We start from the raw sequence: 25,119 nt of genomic DNA on the forward strand, positions 1-25,119 counted from the left end.
CAAAATGATGTTCCATTCAGATGGTAACAGTGACATTGCTGATTTAGTGCCTAATTATACAGTTGTGCTGTAAACAAGTTACCGAGGCAGTCTATTAATTAATTCTTTTTTTAATAAACAAACTAAAATGAGTTTTCTTTTTTTTTTAGTCATCAAGAGAATTTAACATTTAAAAATGCATTCTTAAAAATATGTAAGTATATAAATTCTTGTTATTATAACTCTGTGTTTGAGTCTCACATTCTCTCAGTATGGAACAGGAAGGACTTTTCCTCTAACCTTTCACTTGCCAGCTAAGAAGAGGGACCCCTGTCAAGGATGTAACAGAGGTGATTTTCTCCGTTTAACTCCATGACTCTAAGAATGTTCCAGACACTGATCATTTTTATGAATTAGAAAACAATTATGGCCTTCACATATACCGTTGAGAGGACTGATATGACAAATAATGGGTAATTTGAGGTGAATTACAAAACTGATGAGAGTATGTGTTGGTCTTGTAGTATAAAATCAGAATGGGGCTTTACTTTATATATGTGGAAGTACTGAAATGTAATCCTTTTCATGAAATAATGGCAGATACATCTTAAATCTGTGATAATGAATATATCTGCATGATATATTTTTTAAAGATTGAATTTACACGTAACTACCCAGATTTGGCCATTTTTGATCAAGATCCAGAGGTGGAGGGTGGAAGTGTCCGGGTATGTTTGCTGACTGATAGACGGGAATTACAATACATAATATTTAATTGTCCATTTCAAAATTTTCTCCCACTGTGGAGACCATTCAGACAAATTTAGAAAACTTACTTTAATTATTGTCATTTGATGCAGATGTTTAACTTTATAAACAACATAGTGATATAACAGTCTAATTGTTCTTCTTAACAATAGCACCTATCAGACATTACCCATTTTCATATTCAAATTTGCCCTTTATCTGCTTTGATCTTCACAATGAATTTAAAAGATTGCCTTGTACCTACACCCTATTTTTTAAGTCTTCCATGGCCTTTGGCCAAAAACACATAAATCCGTGTGGGTTCTACAGCTGCGGGATTTCTGGTACTTGGCAACTTAGAGTGACACTTTTCCAGGACCATTAAAGAGTGTAGATACATAAAGAAATTATTTTAAATTATACTTTTATTCACTCTCTACAAAGTTTCCAATATTCTGGGCAACAAAATTCCTTTTTTTTTAAAATTCCCTTTTCAAATGAAACATACTAAACCTAAAACCATACTGAGAAGAAGCTACAGGGGGAAAAAAAAAGGACACACCGGTATGATTTGGAAACTTGGGATAATTATCATGAATACCAGGTCTCATCACACTACTGAAACAAGAATGTTAGTGGTTCATAGAAGGCAGCACACACTCCTTACTGTAAAACTTTACAGTTAGAGTCAACCCTGTCCAAAGCTACTATGGTATCAATCAGCTGTAAAAAACAACCTAAAACTCGAGGTAACAGCGAGTCATAGGCCACCTCAGAGATTCTCCTCCAGCCAGTCTATGGTAAGGTCTGGGACTTTCTATATTTATGCATTTCTTTATGCCAATCTCTTGCTCATCTAGGTTAAGACCCCTGGTTATGGAGAATGCCGGTGCCCAAGTCTGAAGGTCTGAGCTCAAATCCTGACTGTCTGAAACAATCAGCTAAGATCCTGGTCATCCTTCTCCTCTTCTGTAAAATAAAGGACTCTCCTCTCAGCTCTAAACTTCTAGGATGATCTCATTTAAGATCTTACAGTCAAATAGTTTGTTTTTCAGTCCCAAACCTATAATGAAAATACTTACATTATCTTTAATTTGAAAAGAGACTTAATGATATCTGACAGTTGTGCACTTAATTGACGTACTTTGTGCTTGTTAAGCTAAGCCAGAGACAACAGAGCAATCCCTCATTTATATGACTGAATAAGAATGTGAACTTTGTAGCTGCATGTAGCAAGCAGATCAAATGTTACCCTGGATGTGAAGTTTAAGAGAAGAACAAAGAGGATCCACTGAAAAAAGCTTAAGAAGGGGTGATTTCTAAGCCAGGTTCCACTTGTATTTTGCTGTTCAGTGAACCAACTGATGCTCAATTAGTGCTTCTGTTAAATGAGCTTAGGATTTACCTCATTTGCATGGGAAAGAATTTATACTATTGCTCAATGAAGCTGCAACTAGGTCAGAGTTGAGAAATAGATGGAAATGTGTAGCTGATTGCACCTACAGAGTCTCAATTAATTCTTGGCTACAACATTTAATGAAACAAGCAGTAACTCATTTGCATGTACAAATCTACAGATTCTCTGTTGGAGTTTGGCTAGAAAATTGATGAGATGAGAGGACAACTTCTGAAAAACTCTTATTTTTGACATGCCTGCTTAGCTATAATCATCTCTTATTGAACTTATATTTTAGGAGAAAATACTCCCTACTTTGGGTACATAAAAATGTGAAAATGAACGCTGCTGGTTTCCTGCCTCTGACTTGGGACCCAAAATACTATAAGACCCATAAAAATACTTCTTACTTGTATGCTTTAAGAATTATACCATAAAGGATCTTCTACGTGTTTTAGAAGACACTAATATCTTACCCGATGCTTTGGTTCTTAACAATTCTGATGCTTTACTTGGTTCTCCAATCCCAATGCTGTTTCCAGCAACGACGCGAAATTCATATTCCACCCAAGGACTCAAACCAACCACTGTTGCATTGTATGTCTTGCCACTGAGAATTTCTGGAACTTAAAAAGAGGGGGGTACTTAAGGCATCAAAACGGGCACTACTTAACATCAACCAATCAATCAATCAATCAAATACATCTGTTTTAGAAAAACCACCTGAAAACATTGGTGTCACTTACCAGTCGAAACAGCCTGCCAACCCACAGAAAATGGTGTCCGAGCCTGAACAGTAAATATTTGAATGGGACTATTATTATCTGAGCCTGGTCTCCAGCTTAGTTGAGAAGTAGTACTGGAAATGTGTTCCACTCTGACATCCTCAGGGGGACCTGGTGGACCTTGAAAAATATGTTTGATGATAACTATATTGAAAATTATTAAGTTCATTGATTTGAGATGGGGCAGTTTATTCTTATCGGTATACTTAAAAAATAAAATATTGAACATAATGTGCTTTTAGCAAATTATTTGAGATAAAGCTTTATTAATTCAGTTTATATGGTGAGAGACTAATTTAGAAATCTTCCTTTGAAGATTAGAAAATTCAGTCAGTTAAGCGACCAACTCTTGATTTCAGTTCAGGTCATGGTTTCAGGGTTGTGAGACTGAGTCTCGCATTGGACTCTGTGCTAGGCGTGGAGCCTGCTTAAGATTCTCTCCCTCCCCACTTACTCTTAAAAAAAAAAAGAAAGAAAATTCCAATCATGGAATGATTGATTATCATCCATCAGGGAGCTATTCTCAAAAACTGAAAACAACTTTAATATGTTCCTTTTTCAAAAGGTAACTAAAGTAAATGCAGTTTATATGGAGACCTATAGGAATATATGACTTTGACCCTGTTCTGATGAGAATGGTTTATTATAAATAGGAGGCATGCCTAACTTTTAGGGACTGACACTGCACAATGAGTCTGACCTTTCCTTATAAATACACAAAATCTACTCAATTCAATATCCATATCCATACTACATATGCCCTGGAGTCTTAAAGTTTAGAAAATAAAAAAAAATCTATATTTTTATCTCACTTCTTTATCATGATGTGGTTGGTTATTCAAAGATTTACCACTTACTTATTAACATTTCTGGCTGTGAATAAATAATGGCTCATTTATTTTCACCATTATGCTCACCTCTAACAATGATATCAGCTACAGCAGATAAACTTTCTAGAGTTGTTTTTACCGTGCATAGGTATTTTCCTGAATGATTTAGCTGAATATTCCTTATCATCAAATCCCCAACAGATTCCTGCAGATAGAAAATGAAAGGGGGATAAAAACACAATAATTCCCAGCAGGCCCCATTTTTTTTTTACAGCTGGATAAATATTAAATATGAGACAACTCTGAAATTAGGAGATATACTAGTATCATTGTATGATCCCTCATAAATGATCCCTTTCTCTATCCCCTCTATTATAATTGCATCTATAACACAAGTATTTGTATGAAATACAGTAAACAAAATAAAACAAAAACAGATGCAGCTTCAGAAACAGACAGTGGTTATCCATGCAAATAAATATGGGGAGAATATTTAAGAAAGATGTTGATTCATGTGAAAGACTTGATTTATCTTAGTAAGTACTGAAAATTTCATCAACTTACTCCTCCAATCCTTTCAAAATGAGCCACTCCTTTTTTTAAGTCTATGACATCTCCATTGAAAGACCATATAAATACAACTTCAATGGATGGGTCATGGGACACCTGGCATGGTAGGACTATACTCTCTCCAACTGTAACGTCCATTTTGGAAGGTGGAATGGTAATAACAGTCCTCTCTGTTGAGAAAAAAATATTATTATTAGAAAAAGCTTCTAAAATATGACATATGGCATAAAAATACATATTTTACAATTTTACAAAATTTTACAATTTTGCAATTGCTTGAAATTGTATAAATATAACTTGGAGTTCTACTATATTCCATATGAATAATTCTATTCCCTTTTTTTCAAATATGTCTGCATTAATCAGTATAGCTTATTACTTATAATAAAAGGACACAGTTTTACTCATATTTTATATAAAAATAAATAGCTGATAGAAAACTGTGGACTTCAAAAGATAGTATTCCATACATGAAAAATGCACCACACAGTTTTTTTTTTTTTTTTTAATTTTTTTACTCTGAAGTTCTAGGTGCAACATTACAATCCACGCACTGGTTGCAGCTCTAGTCCGTGTTAATTTTGTATACTATGAGAAAAATGATGCCGTTAAGTTCTTAAATACAATATTTTATATAGAGATTTATAATCACAAGTATATATTTACCGGTGTGAATATAATATCTATCCCATATCTGACATAGCTCTGATAATAATTTTCTATTTTATCTAAAGACACAATGTGAAGGGGAAAGATGTATGTTGTCCCTCTCTTACCCAGATTTTCCAAGGCTAGAATTCTACATCTAACATAAAACATTTCCCATTAGAGATATCAGTCATAGTGTCAACCACTGTTCCATAAGTCCTAGCATTTCACTGACCAGAGTTTCAAAGGTCATTTCCAAAAGTGTTCTAGTTGGACTCGAGAGTCCTATATTTCTCTGATTAAAAGAGACTCATAGTGATAGATCCTATCTGACTCTCTCTATATATATGTATTTTCCAATAACAAAATGAATAGTTTTCTATTTTAGAAGGTTTATAATTGACTGAAAGGGGAAAATCAGTAAACATAAAGAAGCCCTGGGCATACGTTTGGATTCAGATAGGCATTATTTTACTAAAATAAAATACATTTTAAGGAATTTACATTTAAGAATTAGGAGTTTAGGCAAATTATGCTGAAAAATACTGTACATAAAGAAGTTTCAAAACTGAAATGAGAACCTGGAGAATCTCTTTCTCTAAAGATCATTTGTGAGATAAAGTTTAACCCTGTAGAAACTAATAATCTTGAGTTTTAAGGTACATATTGATAAAAAGAGGCATGGAAAAATAAAAGCACATTTTATATTTCTGCATATAATGCAGACAATCGAACTCAACCTACATCAGGTATATCTTTATGTTTGGGTAATTTATTTATTTTTTATGTTTGCATAATTTAAAAATGCTCTTCACTAAATGAGATATATACACTTTCTAATTATTTTTGGAGAAAAGTTTGAAGAATGATTTTTGCGGACTACAACCATTCCTAATTCCAAGCCTTCTTCACTTCTCTCCCCTAGAGTAAGGGTTTCAAGAACACTTTTTAGAACTAGAAAAATATTTTTCTTCTTGTAGTTTTTGGGAAGAAGAATGTATTGCGAATGTCTTATTTACATTTATGGGAGGATGAGTTGACTAATTGGATGTGTTAGTGTGAAACTGCTCTGATTTAAAGTTTTAGATCATGCAATTAAAGTAATTTTCAAACATTAAAAATGACAGCAACTCCTTCCATTTATGGCACCACAAAGTATCAAAGTTAGACAAATCATTCCCTGCATACATAGCTCATTGGTAGTATAATAATAATGACTAAGAATTCATGAATAAGAAATATTTGTTATTATAATTTTCAATGTTTAGATGTCATCACTAGTTAATTCATTTATAAACTAGTATTTTACTGAGCACCTACCAAATTTCAGCCATCTGTCAGGAGGAAACAACAACAACAACAACAACAACATCAAATATAAATCATACAGTGCCTGCCTTCACAGAGATTTAAGTCTAAAGAGAGAAGCTGACACTAATCAAATCATATTAATGGATATGTATGTACAGCTGTGGTAAGTGTCATATATTAAAAGTAAATGACCCCATTAAAATGGGGGACCCTGCGGGGTCAGTTTATTGAAAAACAGTTGTTTGGCTGAGGATAAAAGGCAAATAGGAATTAGCTAGGCAAAGATGGCAGATGGGGGAAGGATATCTATGTCCGTGACAGGTAGGCATGTTTACAAAGGGTCTGTGTGAAGAAGAAACATGGATGGTAGATGGAGAGCAGTCGTTTTGCTGGAAATCCTATTATTAGAGTATAACACAAGAGTGAGGATGGGTGATAGTCACAGTAAAAGACATAACTGAGATATCTTTAGGATCAGCTACATAATCTGTGGGTCGCAATGTGAAATGAAAATGCGGGGTACTTTGGTCAAAAAAGAAAGAAGTTCTCTTGAAGATATTAAACAGAAAGCAACTTGCTTTAGAAATGTGGCATAACTTATAAAACGTAAAAGAGTAATGGTGATACATGAGTCACAGCATAGACTTGCAAATTGCAAAAAATATATTTTTGGTGTCAGTTTTATATAATACATGAAATAATGCTTTATTAAAGTTCTATCTTGCTTGCTCTAAGATTTTTCTCACATTTCTGTAAATTTACTTACTGGAATTTGTTTTAAGCAACTTCATTTTCAATTGATGTAACTGGCATCCGTTGGAATGTAAAATCACAAATATTTTTCAATAATTTTTGATTTTGCAAAGGATCTTTCTCTGCTGATATAACTGTTACTGAACGGTAAAGAGTAGTTTATAGGATGTGACAACACTAGAATACAGTTCTGATAAATTATGTTGAAATACAAATTTTACAACATCTAGCGCTGGTAATCCCACAGAACAATTTTTTTCCTGGAAGATTTAACTCTCCATACAAATCCAGTTCATGTAAGTCTGAATTAAATTTTAAAAGTACGTTTAAACAATGGAACTACAATGTTCTTCTGACATACTCTGTAACTTCTGAGGCCTTACAAGAAACTGAAAGTGCCTTAATGACTTGCATATCATCCAAAATGCCTATTTATGCATTCTATCGCCTTATCTTCAATTACAAGGAAACACTCATTAATAATTGGTTCACCTGGAGCTTCTTCTAAAAATGGTGTTCTTTTCCATTGAGTGGAAAAAAATCTTTAAATTTAATTTCTGTTTCTGAGCCTCTGGATATTCGCAATGCAATGCTGGACAAATTTTAAAAACCGTGTACGCTAAACTCTTTGAAGAATGTGAATAACTTTGCGCTGTGCCTCATTGCGATGCTCACGTGCAGGCTTTTATTTTATGTCTTTACTGACAAAGTTTACTGCCTGAACCCTGGCAGCTCCTGTCTTGGTGCTCATGTTGAAGAGTTACTATTTCTGCACACGTCACAGAGATCACATGCACAGACGCTGGGGACAGTTGGGCAAGTGGCCCCTTCACATTAGATCCCAGCACTGGCCACTTTCTGAGTGCCTTGTTCTCCTGAGACACTTGCAGCCAGCCACGGAAGCTTCTGGGCTGCTGTGACCTTCAGCGCCACCAGTCTGCGCCCAGGTCTTGATGCGCCCACCTTCTCAGGGCCTCAGCACTCCTGTCACGAGGCACATGGTCCTGGTACATGGTACCGACTCCTGCGCGTGGACGCTGTCTTTTTGGTGAAGGGGCCTGAGCCTGTTTGCACGTGGGCTGCTGCGGCGGCATCATAAGCAGGTGCACCTGCTACCCCCCCAGCATAACCCTTCTGCTCACAAGCACGTTCCGTGGTCCCATCGGACTGCACCGACAAAGCACAACTTCAGAGACAAGAGGACTAAGAACTTCAAGACAGTGCCATCAGGGTGATATGCCAAAATGGGGCATTTCTCAGCACAGGGTCCTGTGTCACTGAGCCACGCACCGATGAAGCCAGTCCTGGATGACATGTTAAGGAACCTATTCTTTTTGCCGACAGAAAATGGGAAGCATTGAAAGTAGGAGGCAGAGGCAATGGTATAAAGACATAGCAGTATCTGTAGGGTGAAAAAAAAGATTATACACAGAAAGAAATAGCTTCTAGGACAGTCAACTTTTTATCCAAAAAAAGGGGAGACATGATTATCTGAGCTTAGCTCCCCAGTGACTACTCTGTGTAGGTAAGGGGGTGCTTGGGCAAGGAATCTTTTAACTACTGTATCCTCTCGCCACACCAAACGCAGACCTGTCCTATCCTGCGTGGGCAGCCCCGCAGGACCCACAAGGCTGTTGATTGCTTCCCTCAAGCGTTCTCTTCTACAACCACGCATAGCTCCGGGCTCAGAACTCGAAGTGGATACCCCACAGAGACAAAAATCACACTCGCGGAGAATGGGAGAGTGGTTCTTGTGCAGCAGAAATATACAGAATCTTCGATGCTATTTTAGGAAAAGAACAAGGACTATGCCTTAGTTCATTAACGAGTCCTCCTGGGCAAACACTTAAACTCTTAAGAAACGGTAATAGCAGAGATTGTTTTTTTTCTTTTTTCTTCTTCAAACCATTCAAATCAGTCTCAGGGAGCAGAGGAATGTATATACACGTATCTACTCTACTCCTTTCCTGGACGTCCATATATACCGGTAGAATAGGTGTAATAACATGAAGCTCGTGATTAATACAGAAGCATTTCTTGGTTTTTATGGATAAGTGACATCATTAGGGCCTGAAGTATAACAAATTAGAAAGGAAAGAAGTCAACTCTGCTAAATACTATCACCTGTGAAACTTTGAAATTTTTTTTTAAACTCTTTCTCTTAAAATAGAGATAGTTGTTCCTTTTCATTCAGTATCATTTCATTCTTCTCGCAAATTCCTTAGGTATTTGTAGAAATTCTAGTCTAGTAATTTAAAAGTTTTAGCATGCATAACAGCTTCTCAGAGAACATGTTAAAAATGTGAATTCCTTGACTCCTACCAGAAATACTAATTCTGGAGGTCTGTGAAGGAAATGGAGAATATGGATTTTTAACAGGCCATTTTAAAAGTTGATTTTGATGTAGTTAGTCCAGGGACCACACTTTGAAAAATACTGCCTCAGGTTTTGAAATTTGAATCTGAAATTTCTATTAAAAAAAAAATCCAAGTTATGTAAATATATGGTCAGAAACTCCCTAATGCTTTAGATCCAGCAAAAAGTCCTATCGAGTAAAATGTCATCGATTGGTAATGCTTCAAAAATAAATACACAAAAATGGATTTTGGAGGTTATTTAACTGTGATTAATTCCATATACCGTAACTGCTTTCAGAGTTTCACAGTACATTTTAGCATATTAAAAGCCCAGGAAAATTCTGGATTAAAGAAACTTCGTAAAGCGTTATTTAATCTAGGCTTCCTACGCTTACTAGACATGAAACAGTTTTAATCCAGGTAACACCCCTTATTACACCTTGGGAGATAAGAGGCACGCCTGGGTGGCTCAGTCGATGAAGAGTCCAACTCTTGATTTCTTCAGCTCAGGTCATGATATCAAGTCCCAAGTTGGGGTCTGCACTCAGTGGGAAGTCTGCTGGAGATTCTCTCTTTCTCCCTCTGCTCTTACCCCACTCACACACACGCATGGTTGTGCACGCGTTTTCTCTCTCTCTCCCTCTCTCTCTCAAATAAATAAATAAATATTTCAAAAGGAAATATATTTTGGGATGTAAGAGATCCTGAAAAACGATGTTTGAAATTATGACTGTCATGGTGGAAGAGGATTAACACACATTTGTATACACATAAATACGTGCTTATCTGTGTGTGTTTGTTTAGCACACATACACATATAGAAACACAAGCTCATGAGACAGTCATGTTAACAGGAACTCTAATTCTGGAATAATTATTAATTTTGTAATATAAGAAAGCTACTTGTATTGTTATGTTAAAAAGAGTCCTTTTTCTGTTAAAGATACATTATGAAATATTTACACATAAAATTACAGTGTCTGTGATCTGCCTCTAGATATTTGGGATGGATGTTGACGAAGTAGTAGGTGAGGGTATGGATGAAACAAAGTTGAGTATATAACAACCCTGACTGACGGGTGCATGGGAGTTCCTTATACTATTTTTTTCTACTTTCTTGTTATTCTCAATAATAATAAAAGAAAAAACATAAAATGATGAAATTAGTAAATATTTATATAGAAAATAAGGAAGCACCTTTCCCATTCAGTTTCTAAAGCGATGAGGATATATCACTTTTTGAAGATTATTCTATATATGAATGATATTCATGAAGAGTTCATAAAACTACAGAATTTTAATGTTTCCATTTTCAATCTATTTTAGTGATATACAAATCATATAAAAATAGTTTGACCTAACAATCCTATTCCTGGGGTGGTTCAGTGGTTAAGCATCTGCCTTTGGCTCAGGTCATGATCCCAGTGTCCTGTGATCGACCCCCATTTCTGGCACCCTGCTCAGTGGCGAGCCTGCTTCTCCCTTTGCCCCAGTCCTGCTTGTGCTCTCTCACACACTCTCTCTCTAACAAATAAATAAAATCTTTAAACAAATTATTTTTTAAAAATCCTATTCTTAAGTAGTAGAAGGAAAGGTTTAATAAGATATGTAATGCTTTTGATGAATAGTCCTACTCAAATTCACAAGGTCATAATAACCAAAGATGCTTCTAGAACACATCTTTAGTTGTGAGTACCTCGGGACACATGAGAACTGATATTAAAACTTCTGTCAGAATTGTTTAGCATGATTTCTTTAAATACAAATGAGACTTGATCCTTGTATCAATGGCCAAACACACTATTACATATTTTGATCCCTAACTACAGTTTTAGAGACTAGGGGATGGTGATGCAATGTGTAACTAGCCTTTCCTGACCATCCAGAACATATTCTTTTTGTTCCCTTTTTATTTATTTGTTTCTTTTGTACCTTCAACTCAGTTGAAACCTTCACCTGTGAGTAATAATCTTTCAGTGTCACTGTTCACAATAATAACTTCTCAGGTATTTCTGAAGTTACCAACTTCTCTCAAACAATGGACAAAACAGAAAAAAAAATCACCAACCCTTTCTTATTCTGTACAAACATGGGGTTCTGCCTTCATTTGTCTATGACATTATAGGAAATGTTGCTAAGATACCAATATAAAGAAAAATAGTGTATAAATAGCATTTCAAACAGGTGACAAAATTCTCTGATATTTTCTCTCACTAGTTAATTTTTGAAGACTACAAATAAATACTTTAAGTTTGGCCCTCTTCCTAATTCATCAGAATCTCAATTTAATGTATGTATTAACATACTAGCCCTTTCCATGGTTGTTAATTTCTTCTTCCATTTACATACTTCAATCTGAGATCATAGTTTTTCTAACTATAGGAATGTCATCAGGAACATCATCAGCATTTCTTTAAGTGTGGACTTGATAGTGATAGAATCTCAGAGATTTTGTCTGTGTGAAAACATCTCTACTTTGTATTCATTCAGGAGGACATTTTTGCTGGAAAGAGAGTTCTTATCACTATTGTCTTTTCTCCCATTAAAAAAGCCATTCCACAGTCTTTTGGATTTTCTTATTTCTGTTGCTATCACAACTGCCAGTCTTATTGCTGTTCTTTTGGAGATAATGTATCTTTTTTATCAGGACAGTTTTTCTTTTCTTTTCTTCTTTTGGTTTCACTACTATGTGCTTATTTAAACTTTCCTTTGTGTTTATCCTCATTAGGGGTCATAGAATTCCCTGAATAGGATGGCTGCTGTCATTTTCAGTTGTTTTTGTTTATTTGTTTGTTTAATCTCTGGCAAATATTTCTTCAAATACTGCTCATTCTTCATTTTCTTTCTCTCCTCTCCACTCCTTCTGAAACTACAATTTCACATATGTTGGAACTATTCATATCCAATATACTCCTTAAGAAGTTCTTTTTTTTTTTTTTTTGGTCTTCCCCATTGCATTTGCTCTCCATGTTACAGTCTGGATATTTTCTATTCACACATCCTCCATTTTACTAATTCTTTTCTCTGCCATATCTAATCTGGTATTAAAAATCAATCTGTACTGTTCTTAATTTAGCTTTTGTATTTTTCAGTTCTAGACTTCCAGTTGATTCTTTTTAATTGTAGTAGGGTTGACACACAGTAGTATATTTGTTTCAGGTGCACAACATAGTGATTCCACAATTCTATGCATTACTCAATGCTCATCACAATAAATGCAGTCACCAGTTGTCACTGCACAATGTTATTACAATATTACTGACTATATCCTCTATTCTGTACTTTTCGTTTTCATGACTTACTGGTTTTATAACTGGTAGTTTGTACCTCTTAATCCTTTTCACCTATTTTGTCCACTTCTCTGCCTCCTTTCTGGTTTGTTCTCTGTATTTATGAGTTGGTTTCTGTTTGTTCCTTTGTTTTGTTTTTTAGATTCCACACATAAGTGAAATCATATGGTATTTGTCTTTCTCTAACAGATTTTTAATACATGCCATTTTCCTCCTGAAATTCGGCATCTTGTCATTTTTAACATATTAATCACAATTATTTAAAACCCCCTGTCTAGTAACTTTCATATTCCTATCAGCTGTGACTTATTGCTAATGTCAGATGTTCTGGGTTTTGATCATTTGGTCCTGGTTCTAGCTTTTCCTGATAAAATTTTACTGAATACCACCATTATGCATTGAAACTTGTTTTATTGTTATTGCTATTGTTTATATATATATATATAGTTATATATATTTATACATAGTTATATTGTTATATTTTTTTCCAAGAAGATTTCCTTTTTAAATCAGGCAACTAAAAAGAGCAGAGTCCAGTCAGGAGTGGATACAAATGGAATCTGAATATCAGTGATTTTTAAGCAGTGGTCAATTTTGTTCTGTTTTCATTACCAGGATAAAGTGCTCTAGGTGTCTCCACCCAAGCTCAAATTGTGTAGTAGGCTTCATTTTATCTGGCTAATTCTGAGCCCCAATTTTTGTCTTCCTTGCACTATGAGGCTACCAAAATTTCTGCTTGAGGCATTGTCTGCTTTCTATTTTTTCTTTTTCTTTTTTATTCCTAATTTGTAGTGGTTGGGAAGTGGCAAGTTTCTGGAGAAAAACACTGGGGAGTTCTGCTTTTCTTTTCGTCCTTTTCTTTTCTCCAGAATATCGTCCTTCATGTTGCAAACCCCTTGGTTACTGTCATAATTCCTTTGAACTGCTATTTTTATTTATTTTTAAAAGGTTTTAACAATATTTTTGGCTGATAATAATCTGATAAAGCTGCTTCAACTAGTCAGGACAAAAGTTTCTCCAAATATCATTAATGTTTAATAACAGATTGTGTGTAGGGTTGAAAATATTTAGGCCATTTATCATTAGGATTTTAGATAATATCTTGAACAGTATGATAACTGATAACAGTTGGAGAAAGAATTGAGTATTACTTTCAACAGAAGTAGAAATCCTTAACATAAAAGAAACTAATTGTTTATTCGATCTTTTATTTAAAACCACTCAATTAGTATCAAATCCTTACCTTCTTCCAGGTGTACACTAGTATGAATACTAAGCAAATGAAACAACTCTGAAATGAGGAGCTATTAGAGGACTTCCATCACGAAGAGGCAAAAAAAAAAAAAAAAAAAAATCTCATTTACATTTTAATAGGAACAGTCTAGTTTCTAGAAGGGAAGCATGATGGAATCAAGACAAATCATAAGGTTGTATGAGTGGGTTTCTCAACCTCAACATTATCAACATTTTGAGCCCAATAATTTTTCATTGCTTTTCTGTATGGGTGGATTCAGAATAAGGTGAGGAGGCTGCCCTGTGCATTCCAAGATACTTAGTGGCATCCTTGGCCTCTTCCCACTAGATGTCAGTAGATCCTTCAGTTGTGACAACAAACATTATCTCCACACATTGCCAAAGGTCCCCTTGGAGGCAAAATCAACTTTGGTGAAGCACCTCTGTGCTGCAGAAACATACCGGGAAAGAGATGGTGGTGGATTAACTAAAGTTTTGTAAGTGCAGCGGTGAGAAGTAGTTAGATTCTGTACATTTATTGATGCTGAGGGCCATCTGTTGGACAGTTGGAAATGGGGTTTGAAAGAAAGCAAGGAGTAAAAATGACTAAAAGGATTTGGCCTGGCTAATGTCACTACAGACTGTTATTAATATAGAGTGAGGGGCACCTGGTTGGTTAAGCAGCTGCCTTCGGCTCAGGTCATGATCCCGGAGTCCGGGGATCGAGTCCCACATCGGGCTCCCAGCTCCATGAGAAGTCTGCTTCACCCTCTGACCTTCTCCCCTCTCATGTTCTCTCTTACTCTTTCTCTCTGAAATTAATGAATAAGATCTTTAAAAAAATATATAAAGGGAAAGACTGCAGTAGGAACAAGTCTTGGGAGTAAGAATTAGGAGGCCAATATTAGCATATAGTAAACTGGTAAGTGAAGATGATAAATCGGTGAGGGGATCTGGGGAATGAGGCAGGTATTTGAATGGAGTATATCATTTTGGAATTAACTTGTGGATGGTATTTAACATGATGAAACTGAATAAGACACCGAATGAGAGGGAGTAGATATGGCAGAGAACAAATTCAAGAGCAAATCCCTGGCATGCTCCAAATTTAGGAAATGGGTAAGATTAAAAGGAAACAGCAAAGTAAATGGAAAGGGAGTGACGTAAGATGTAGAAGGAAAAGGAAAACCTGACACACGTAGTGTGTAGGCAGCCACGTGGGGAATGCATTTCAAGAAGGATGTGATCAATAGTCTGACAGGTGAAGTAAATGAAGATGGGGAACCGACTGCTGGATTACAACATGGAGGTTACTAGTCACCTTGTTAAGAGCAGTGTTGATGGAATGGGAGGGGAAAAGCCTGGTCGCGCTGATTCAAAACGAAGTCTGCCGAAGGGGTGGAAAAAGCAAGCTCACATAGACAACTTCCGAAGAGTTTTGATATAAAGGAGAATAGTCAACTATGGCAGTAGCTGGAAGGGAAGCAGGGTCAGAAAAGGTCTTTTTTTTTAAATGATGAGAATAATAATATGAAAGTATTCTGGTGGGGATGGTGTGTTACACAAAATAAGAGAGAAGAAAGAGAGAGTGAGGTAGACTGAGACTGAGAGGCAGAGAGAGGAAATTGTCCCTGAACATGATATGGAATCTTATCTGGAACACAAGTGGAAGACTTGAGTTCATGACCCGTTATCTACCAAACTGTGATTTATTGATTTCTTGATAAATTTTGTCCAAGTAAGAAATAACTAAAGTTTGGCTTTTTTAAAAATGTTAGTAGAGAAGAATAGTATCAGTATAAAATATAAGATATATAATATCCTGATGAAGATAATTGATTAAACACAGTCTTTATTTTCAGTTTTTTACAAACATCTAATAAATGAAGCCAAAAGAAATTTTTCCTAAGTCCTAAATCCACCAAAACAGAGATCAAAAGGGGAGACAAAATTTGAGAAACTGCAACGAACAGAAATGATTTCTGACTGATCTACCGTAAAGCTCAATCCTATGCTGGCTGTGAGGAAGGCAGAGAAGAAAATTCATCGAACATGTCAACTCCCCTTACAGACTTTATGAATAGGAAGCATTTTGGTCTCTGTAGTGTTTTCTCATTTCAGTAGAAGATTAGCAAATTATTCTCCTGAGAGAATACGAAATGGAGAGTCTCTGAACTGCTCCGTAGCAAGCATAGTTGAAGACGAGGGAATCTTAACTAAAAACAGGGAAATTAATGAACATGTAATAGTAAGGGCTGAGATCCATGTCTTGTAATGTCATTTAGTTCTGAGGGTGCTGGCTGCTGGGCCTTTGCTCTCTGGGCAGGAAAGTGGGGTGAGAAGTGGGAGATGCTTTTCCTAGGGATCTGATAAACCTAAGAGAAAATCCTAACCATTGTGTGTTTACGTTTTCCAAGGATATATACTGGCCAGATCATCTTAGTGTGAAGTCCAGTATTAAATGCTCCCCTCACGCATACACTTGATCAGAGCTTTCTGTAAGATTTTTAGTGCCCCATTCTTAAATATGAGCAGATAACTAAGATTCACAAAGTATCCTGGTATACCTCTTAATAAAGTGTAGGGATTAAAACAAAGAAAAGAAAGCAGTTGGGGATCACAGAGCCCATGCAGGAAAAATAAGCTAGATAAAAGAAAAACTATGAGCAATATTTTCAGAGAGAGAGAGAGAGAGAGAGAGAATGCAAGGTATTATATAAAGAACAGTCAGAAAATAAAAGGACACCTACACATTTTTTAAAAAATAGCAAAGTAAAAAATTCCCAGAGGTAGAAACAAAAAGATATACAATGGATTCTAGGAGAGAGAAACAAAAATATATACAGTTTATATACACATGTATAAAAACTGTACCTACTACCTAAATATAGAAATATATAAAATATAATAAACTATACACACAGATAGATACATACATATATATATATACACACATAAACACAAACTAAAGTTTAGGAAATCTAGTTTGTTTGTTTTTTTAAAGTTTGTTTTTTTAAGTTTTCTAGTTTGTTTGTTTTATTTATTTATTTGACAGGCAGCGATCACACGTAGGCAGAGAGGCAGGCAGAGAGAGAGGGGGGAAAGCAGGCTCCCTGCTGAGCAGAAAGCCCAATGTGGGGCTCGATCCCAGGACCCTGGGATCACTACCCAAGCCGAAGGCAGAGGCTTTAACCCACTGAGCCACCTAGTCACCCCAAGAAATCTAGTTTTTTCAACAGTTTAGGAAATACAATGTTTTCAGTAATAGGGATTATAGAGAAAGCAATGGAATAAATTATTAAATTACCCAGGAAGACATTCCAGGATAAAGTATGAGTTTTCAGGATGACAAAGCACACCAATTGCCCTGTATAAAGGCTGAAAATAAATTTTCACCACAGCACATCATCAGGCAATTGTGGAACTCTGGGAAAAAACAACTAAGAGAGACAAGCAGACAGACAGAAACGATGTCATAAACAACAGATCAGAAATCAAGATGGTTTCAGCTTTCAGAGCATAGTAACATCTCCATATTGCTAAGAATAATGATTTCTAATCTAGAATTCTGTTTCCAACTAAGCCATCAATCAAATGTAAGCATAGAATAAATACATTTTCAAACATGAAAGATCTCCCAAACATTGCATTCCTCTTGAATTCTTTCTCAAAAATCTATTGGAAGATGCAATTTTACCTTTTCAAAGAAAGGCATGATGTTTAGGCAGCTGGGCTCCCATACACAAGGACAGGTTGATAGTGAAGGGGACAACAGAGACAAAACTGAGGAATCAATTATCGTCAAGTCCACAGAAAATTAAGCAAACAAAACAAGAAAATTGCTAACTCTAGGGAAAGCAAATAGAGGAAAATCAAAGCTAGTCTCTGAAATAATCTCTTTACAGAGATAGGAAAAAAACAAAACAAAACAAGGAAATCAGTGTGATGGAGTCTTTACTTTCCTCCTCTAGCAAGCCAGAAATGGAGGGGTTTTTAATCTTTATAATATGTTTTTTCTCTTCGTACATATACTTGCGTAAGGCTAGGATGTTTTCTATCCTCTTACTCAAGTGCAATCTTTATCTGCTCAGACATGTGTTTTATAGATTAAAATCTGCATGCAGCACTTGGTATATTCCAATACAGGCAGAGTATAGTTTTTCATAATTTCAATTATGCATAAAGTAGCCATGGCCAATATACTCCGGTTTACCTGCAGGTACCTTTACCCATTTATCTTTCACCTCAGTATTGAAATGATGTGCAACAAATATGAAAAGACTACCAAAACCCCAGAGTAAAGGAAATAAACAAAGAACAGTCTAGAGAAAGTAATTGTCTAAATGAGAAAATATGTCTAAGTATCATACAAGGTAACACTGAGAAACTCCCTAGAAAGTAATAATGTAAGATGTAAACACAGATCTTCTATATTAACAAGTAATCAAAACAGGGTCTGACATCTATTTAGAAAGAGCATGCACCATAGAATCTGCTTAATGAATTAGATATGCCAACTACTCAGTTTCAAAGCTGTTAATACATAATAGGCAGTGACTATTTATGGCATCATATTTATATCTCTTATAAACAGATAATGTTCACTGTGTCCTCCAACTGTAACTCTGTGCTGGGCCCTAGTAAAACATCAGGCTGAAGACTTCTGTAGTTTTATAGGAAATGGAATGAGGAAATTTTATTTTGCCTCGCTACAAGATCTAGCAGAAAGATGATGTTTTCTTCTGAACATTTATGTTGGAGGTGAGGGAAGACAAGATGGAAAAAAAAAAAAAGGCAAGAAGATGAGAAGCAGGGTGAATTGTATTCATCTGATTCCTCTTCTCTGTCTCCGCACCGCCCTCCTCCACGCCCATCCTTCACTTGGGCTTGGAAGAATTTGCTAGCTGCTTCCTTGAGTATTCAAGATCCATAAACTGAAAACAGAACTTGCACCTGAGGGTCTTGTACATCCTAATGATACACATTATTCCTAAAAAATGGCACTAGAACATAAGTGACCTCTGTGCCACTATAGAAACAGAAGGTTCAAGCAATGGAGGAGTCTAACAGTTTCTTTTAGCTTCATTAGAATGGAAACAAGGACATATTACTAAACTTTCAATTCCTAACCAAATACTCAGGGCACACATGCAGGCTGGGGAAGGAAACTGAAGACAAAAACACTGACAGTTCAAGACATTTATTTACTGCACGGACTAAACCTGCTGTTGGTTAAAGTTTTGTTTCATTAATTTTTAATGAAAAGAGAAAGTAGATACTAGTGGTGTAAGCCAAGTGAAAGAAGCCAGATACCAAAACATATATACTGTATGATGGCATTTGTATGAAATCAGTAACAGGAAAGAATCCTAATAGTGGTTGCTTCTATAAGTCAGGTGGGAGCAGGAATTGAAGGATGACGAAGGGGGAAAGGTCTACAGGGTGATGTTAATATTCTATATTTGGTAGAGTTTAGGATACACAGGTATATGCACTTGCCAAAATTCAGCAAACATACACATAAGATTTGTGTATTTCATACCTGTAGAGTTCACCTCAAATGGAAAAGAGTATAAACAGATATTGAATTCTAATAAATGAAAAGTGGAACTATTTAGGAAATGTACTAGTTTTTGCAAGATACTCTGTTTTTATTTCCACTGGACTTGAAATAATGTCATGTGAAACTGAAAGTGTCTCAGGCAGTTATTATTACATAAATTCAACTGGAAGAAAAAAAAAAAGAAGGAAAAAAGTTCTGTCACTTACTAATACAAGAGCCATGGTCAAGTCGTTTTAGCAATCTATGCCTCAGTTTCCCTTTGCATAAAAGAGATAATGATTATTTGCTTTACAGTGTTGTGAGGGATCACTGAGATGATCGACCTAAAGCACCTACCACAGTGCCTGGAACACAGCAAATATTTGATTAATGGTGGTTAATAATAATAGTAATAAAGAATACAACACCAGTAATAGTAAAAAACAAACAAACAAACAAACAAAAAAACCTTCAAGGTCTTATGCTACTCAATAATAGAGCTAGTTAATTTAATTCCAAAGTCTGTGTTCTTCATGACTTTGAGGAGTGGTGTATACTCATCTGTCTGGCTTCCTTCATTTAGCTTGAAAGACTAGCTATATGGTTCCTATTTTTATTAAGAATAAACAAAACTAAACAAAACTTTGACCAGTTTAGGTTTAATTGTTCAATGAAAAATGTCTGGAACAATAAAAAACAAAAGGTGAAAACCTAAAATTCATTAATATCTGTCCTTTACACTATATATTATAAAACACATATTCAGAAAAAACAACTGTTTAACATACCTGGAAATTTTATGTGAGTGGTGTGTGCTACATTTTTTAAAAGACTGTGGACTAAATTGTTACAAAGACCAAAATAACACTGATACTGTGTTTGCTTAAATAAATGTTTTGGGGGTTTTCTTTGTTGTTGTTTATCTTCCTTCCTTCCTTCCTCCCTCCCTCCTTCCTTCTTCCCTTTCTTTGTCTCCCTCTCTCTCTCTTTCTCTCTGTCTCTCTCCTCCTTCCTTCCTTTCTTCCTTCTTTCCTTCCATTTTTACTTGAAGGGACTATGGAATTCAAGTGTCAAGAGTTCACTCAGCATTATTCTCAATATTAGTGGGGGAAAGAAAATTCCTGGCCAGTGTACAATTTCACTATGTATTTTTTCACCTGAAAAATACTTCCACTAATAATTTTTAAATCAAAGCTTCCTTTCTATAAAAACGCTTTAAACCATTCTTTGTAGAAAACTGGGGTACATGATTAAGCATTCCGAGGAAAATATTAGCAGTACTTGGAGACTTCTCTGCAGTGGTGTTTTCAGCCACTAAAATATGACTGATGTATTCCAACGTGCCTTGTCATTTCTGTGAAATTGTACTTTTGGTTTACTCAATAAAGCTGAGCTTCTCAATAAAGCTGGGCTCAACACCTCAAATCCTTTAAACTGCCTTTTGAAGCACAAAGCCTCCAATTATCTACCTATCTTGGTATTTCTCTTAGTAAATAGAGAACCATAATGGTGCACACCATCACTCTGTTGGAGAAAACGGAGAGGCCACTCTCCATGCTGGTATAATAAAGACTTCTATCACAAAGAATAAACAACTAAATGAGCGGCAATAAACTTAATTTGCACATTAGATATGCTTTTCCAAGTTCCGACATTTCAGTTGAAAATAATGCTGAAGCAATGAGGCCTATAATTGAACATCCAAAACTTCTCCAGTGGGGAAACAAAAACAAATGTTGCCTGCAAACAAGATCATTTTTATAGCCTGCTGTTACTCTGCTTTTTAATAATTCTTCAAATGCCAGATCAAATCATTTCCCCTTTTACGTGATTTTCATGTACCTCTTAAGTGTATGTACACACTGTAATTTTATCCAAGTCCTCCAAAATGAAAACACCTAAACTCTCTTTTCGATTCCCTGTTTGTGCCTATGGGACATGTCCTCGGATTACACTGGGCATCTTCTGAGGCTCCTGCAAGGCTGGTGCTAATTGCACTCCCAAACTCCCTGTTTGAATGGAAAATGGCTTTATCCTACTGCATGAGTGAAATAGAAATCTGTAACATACAGTGCAGATAACTTCAGAATCCTCTTAACACAGATAAGCCATATCAGCTAAAAACTAAGCTGGAAAATATCTTACTCTTGTAACTATTATCTTTTTACATGTTATCTAACAACAACATTTCTTGCATGACTGAGGCTGATAAGTCGATTCAAAGAGAGATGATTGTTTCATCAGCTTTACTGAAATTTCTCATTTGCTCTTTACCACCTTATTACCAGTAAGGTCACTATATGCTGATTTTGGTGTGAGAAACAAAATTATATTTGACTCTGTAATGACAATCAGATGAACACCATAGACTAGAAAAATATGAACACACACACACACACACACACACACACACACGTAAATATTAAATCATCTTAAACAACCAGATGACTATACTCTTTATAGTAAGGAAAATGGTTGAATCAATGCATATTATTATAATTCTTTCTCAGATTAAAGCTTCAAATTTGTAGGTTGTAAAATAATAATTCTTCATCAGGAATAGTTTAAACATTCTTACTTGAAAGAGAATTAGCGATAGGAGTCCAGTTAAGAGGATATGCTAATGACAGACTTATCTTAGGCCCGTATTTACACAGCAATCCCACACTTTAATAAAAAATCATAGGATACAAATCAATAAAAAATAAAAAATTCTAAAGATGCTTTTATTTGTAATGTCCACGTTTTTTGTTTATGTAGTTATTTTTAAATGTATGTTTTTATGTTACTCTGTATGTATGTATTTCTTTTTAACATGGTTCTTGTTAATGGCAAAGAAGCAAAGAGATCCCCCTTAAAACGGAACGTGGGTATTTTATGAAGATTAAAAATAACAAACACAATTTCCTTGTCATTATTAGATATAAATGAGTGAAAATTACTTGATATTCATGCATACTGATATATGCCCTGTTTGCATATGTAAATGATTCTCTTCTTTGTGCTGAAAATATTGGAACAGTGAGTTCTCTTCATGAAGTCTGTAGGATTTTCATGTACTTCACAATTGTTCCCCCTTGCAGAGTAAGGAGTTTTCTATGTATTAGAAATACATACCTACAAACCCTAAAATATGGAAAGTGAAAATATTTTAGAAGTTCATTATTTTCCTTTGATGCTCTTTATTGCAAAGTATCCTAAGCTTAACCCCTGAGAAATAGAAAACCTTCATATTTTAGAGCAAGGAAGTTATAACAGAGATTATCTAAGAACTAAAGAGTGTAGGATAAAATCATCTCACTCAATCAATAATCATTTATTGAACACATACAGTTCCCAGGACTGTTCTAGGATTTGTGACATTTCTGCCTTCTTTATGCTTCTTTCTAGAAGAAGGAAAGAAGGAGAAAAAAACCATAGACATGACAAATAAGTGCAGTATATAGTATGTAAGAAAATGAAAAATCCTACCAAGGAAGGAAGAGTGGTAAAGATTAAGGCGACCAGGAATGCAGATTGGAATAATTTTGTTCCAATAGCCCCAGCAAAGAACACTAGAAATAAATAAAACTTCATGGAGTTTTTATGTTTTGCTTTGTTTCATTTTGTTTTAAACCAAGCAATCTTATCTATTTTCTCCCTTGTACAGAGAGTTGATCGTGTGTTTTATGGACTATCCCAATTTACAGATGAACTTGTTTCTATCCAAAGAACTGGGAACCTATCTAGAAAAAAACATGGCTGTGCTACAAAGCTGAAATATCCAACTGCCACCTTGAGAAATAAGCACAGTCCAGCTTCTCTGGTTACATATTTATGTGAGTCCTCCTTTTTCTTTTCACCCATTTTTTGCTAAAGGACATCATCATGATGCCAAATGTTTGAAACATTTGAGGAAGAGAAAGTAGTCATTGCAGTCCAATATATACAATAACTTTTATCACCGGAATGTAGGTGATGAAAGGATGCCCATCACTGTCTTTCAGCAGTAAAACCAATGGTCCACCTAATGGATCACCAGTATTCTGCAGAAACTTTCACTGAGAAACTACATTTCCAGCATCAGTACCTTCGATCCTTTATATTTGTTTTAATTCTCTCTGGATTTCTCCATTTTTGGAAAAATTAACCGTGATGCTGTCCTCCACCATATTTTAACCTTCTTCATATTTTAAAATGAATGGCTACCACCTGCACCTTCTTAATTTGAAATGAGGGAATAAATCTTTTTTTTTTTTTTTTCCCTTAATGCTGTTTTTCAGTATATGGGTAGTACCAAACATTTATTTGCTGGAGAGATATCCTATCATTAGATATAGCGACAACACATTCCTTGAAATGTTAAGTCCATCTCTGTCTTAAAAATCTGATGACAATACAATCTTAAGGAAGTAAAGTTTTTCCAAATGTGTCACACTGATAAGATTTTGACACAAGTTACATCAATCACATTTCCCCTGAGTGTTTCAGACAATTGTCAGCAGGCATAACGTAGTATGTTTAAGACAATGTTGGCAAAAATATCTTCCAGGGATAAAGGTGGGTATTTTTTTTTCCTTGAGATATTTTAAAGAGTAGTTGAAGTGTAGTAGCTAACTACTTTTTATTTAATATATTTATTTTTAATAGAAATGATGATAAAGCACTGATTGCTGAATTTAATTATTTGGGCTTAATTAGCTGTTCAAACTACTTTATCAAGACAGTCATTTTAATCATCCAGGAGGCAATGAAATGATAAAAGTGACATGTCTTCCAGTAAACATACTAGTTTTATGAGCTGAGATTCAACAAAGTAAAGTAGCAAAGATGGGGAATAGATACTTGAATACTAATTATGTCCCTTGGTGATAGATGGAGGTACATTTGTATTGATAGTAGCTTAAAAGTCTGAAGAATAGAGTGTGCAGTTCTATCATCATAAATTATGTGAGCTTGTAGGTTTACCATGATGGCTATAATAATGACTTACACAGATACAGATATTTTAATTTTTTTTTCTCTTTGAAAGAAACTACTCATTAAAGTGTATGCAAGAGGGTCTGCATCTCACGGGCTATGCACCTAGAGTTATATAAATAAATGAACTGGTTATGAATTTGGCAACCTTATATCATCCATGGTAAAAATTTCATACAAAATGAGAGTTTCTGAAGGAAACTTAACCAAGAAAAATATTATCATACGATTTTATCAAAATGTCCATAGTTTCCTACATTAAGGCATTTGTGAAAATTCAAATGTTTTAGGTGACGGTTTTAATTCTGTCTAATTACCCACTGACAGCATTTCAACTGCCGAAGTATTCACATCTGCTGTGGTATCCCATCGGCAGAGCAAACATACTATTAATGAATATGGGAACACAATTCTTAAATAAATTGTGAAATCAAATATTTCACATATACAACATGATACAAGTTTCACACAATGATAGAGGTTGTGATAGGTACACAGATCTCCAATGTTCATCAAGCACAAATGAAGATAATAAAATACCTTTTATGACTAGGCTGCCAGTGTTCTTTGCAACGCCAAACTGATTTGTAGCTATGCAAGTATATGATCCGGCATCTGACCTAGTAACGTTATATATCTTGAGGCTGCCATCCTCTGAGAGAAACACTCTAAAAAGAAAATACATAATTAACAGAAGTAAGGCTCTTAAAATAAGCCTT

General features: G+C 35.2%; 1 protein-coding gene across 4 annotated transcripts in view; it reads right to left on the reverse strand.

Moving 5' to 3' along the window:
* The window catches only part of CNTN6 (contactin 6), a gene marked incomplete at both ends in the record, with an annotated part of 232,208 nt that overhangs the window by 20,627 nt on the left and 186,462 nt on the right, over positions 1-25,119 (reverse strand). For all 4 annotated transcript variants that reach the window (XM_080821633.1, XM_080821634.1, XM_080821632.1 and 1 more), the window contains 5 exons: positions 2,599-2,748; positions 2,869-3,027; positions 3,825-3,942; positions 4,302-4,477; positions 24,941-25,068. In XM_080821633.1, the coding sequence (XP_080677759.1) occupies positions 2,599-2,748; positions 2,869-3,027; positions 3,825-3,942; positions 4,302-4,477; positions 24,941-25,068 (731 nt within the window). The remainder of the gene's footprint in view (positions 1-2,598; positions 2,749-2,868; positions 3,028-3,824; positions 3,943-4,301; positions 4,478-24,940; positions 25,069-25,119) is intronic.

Source organism: Martes martes, assembly GCF_963455335.1.
Source record: "Martes martes genome assembly, chromosome: 1".
Classification (NCBI taxonomy): domain Eukaryota; kingdom Metazoa; phylum Chordata; class Mammalia; order Carnivora; family Mustelidae; genus Martes; species Martes martes.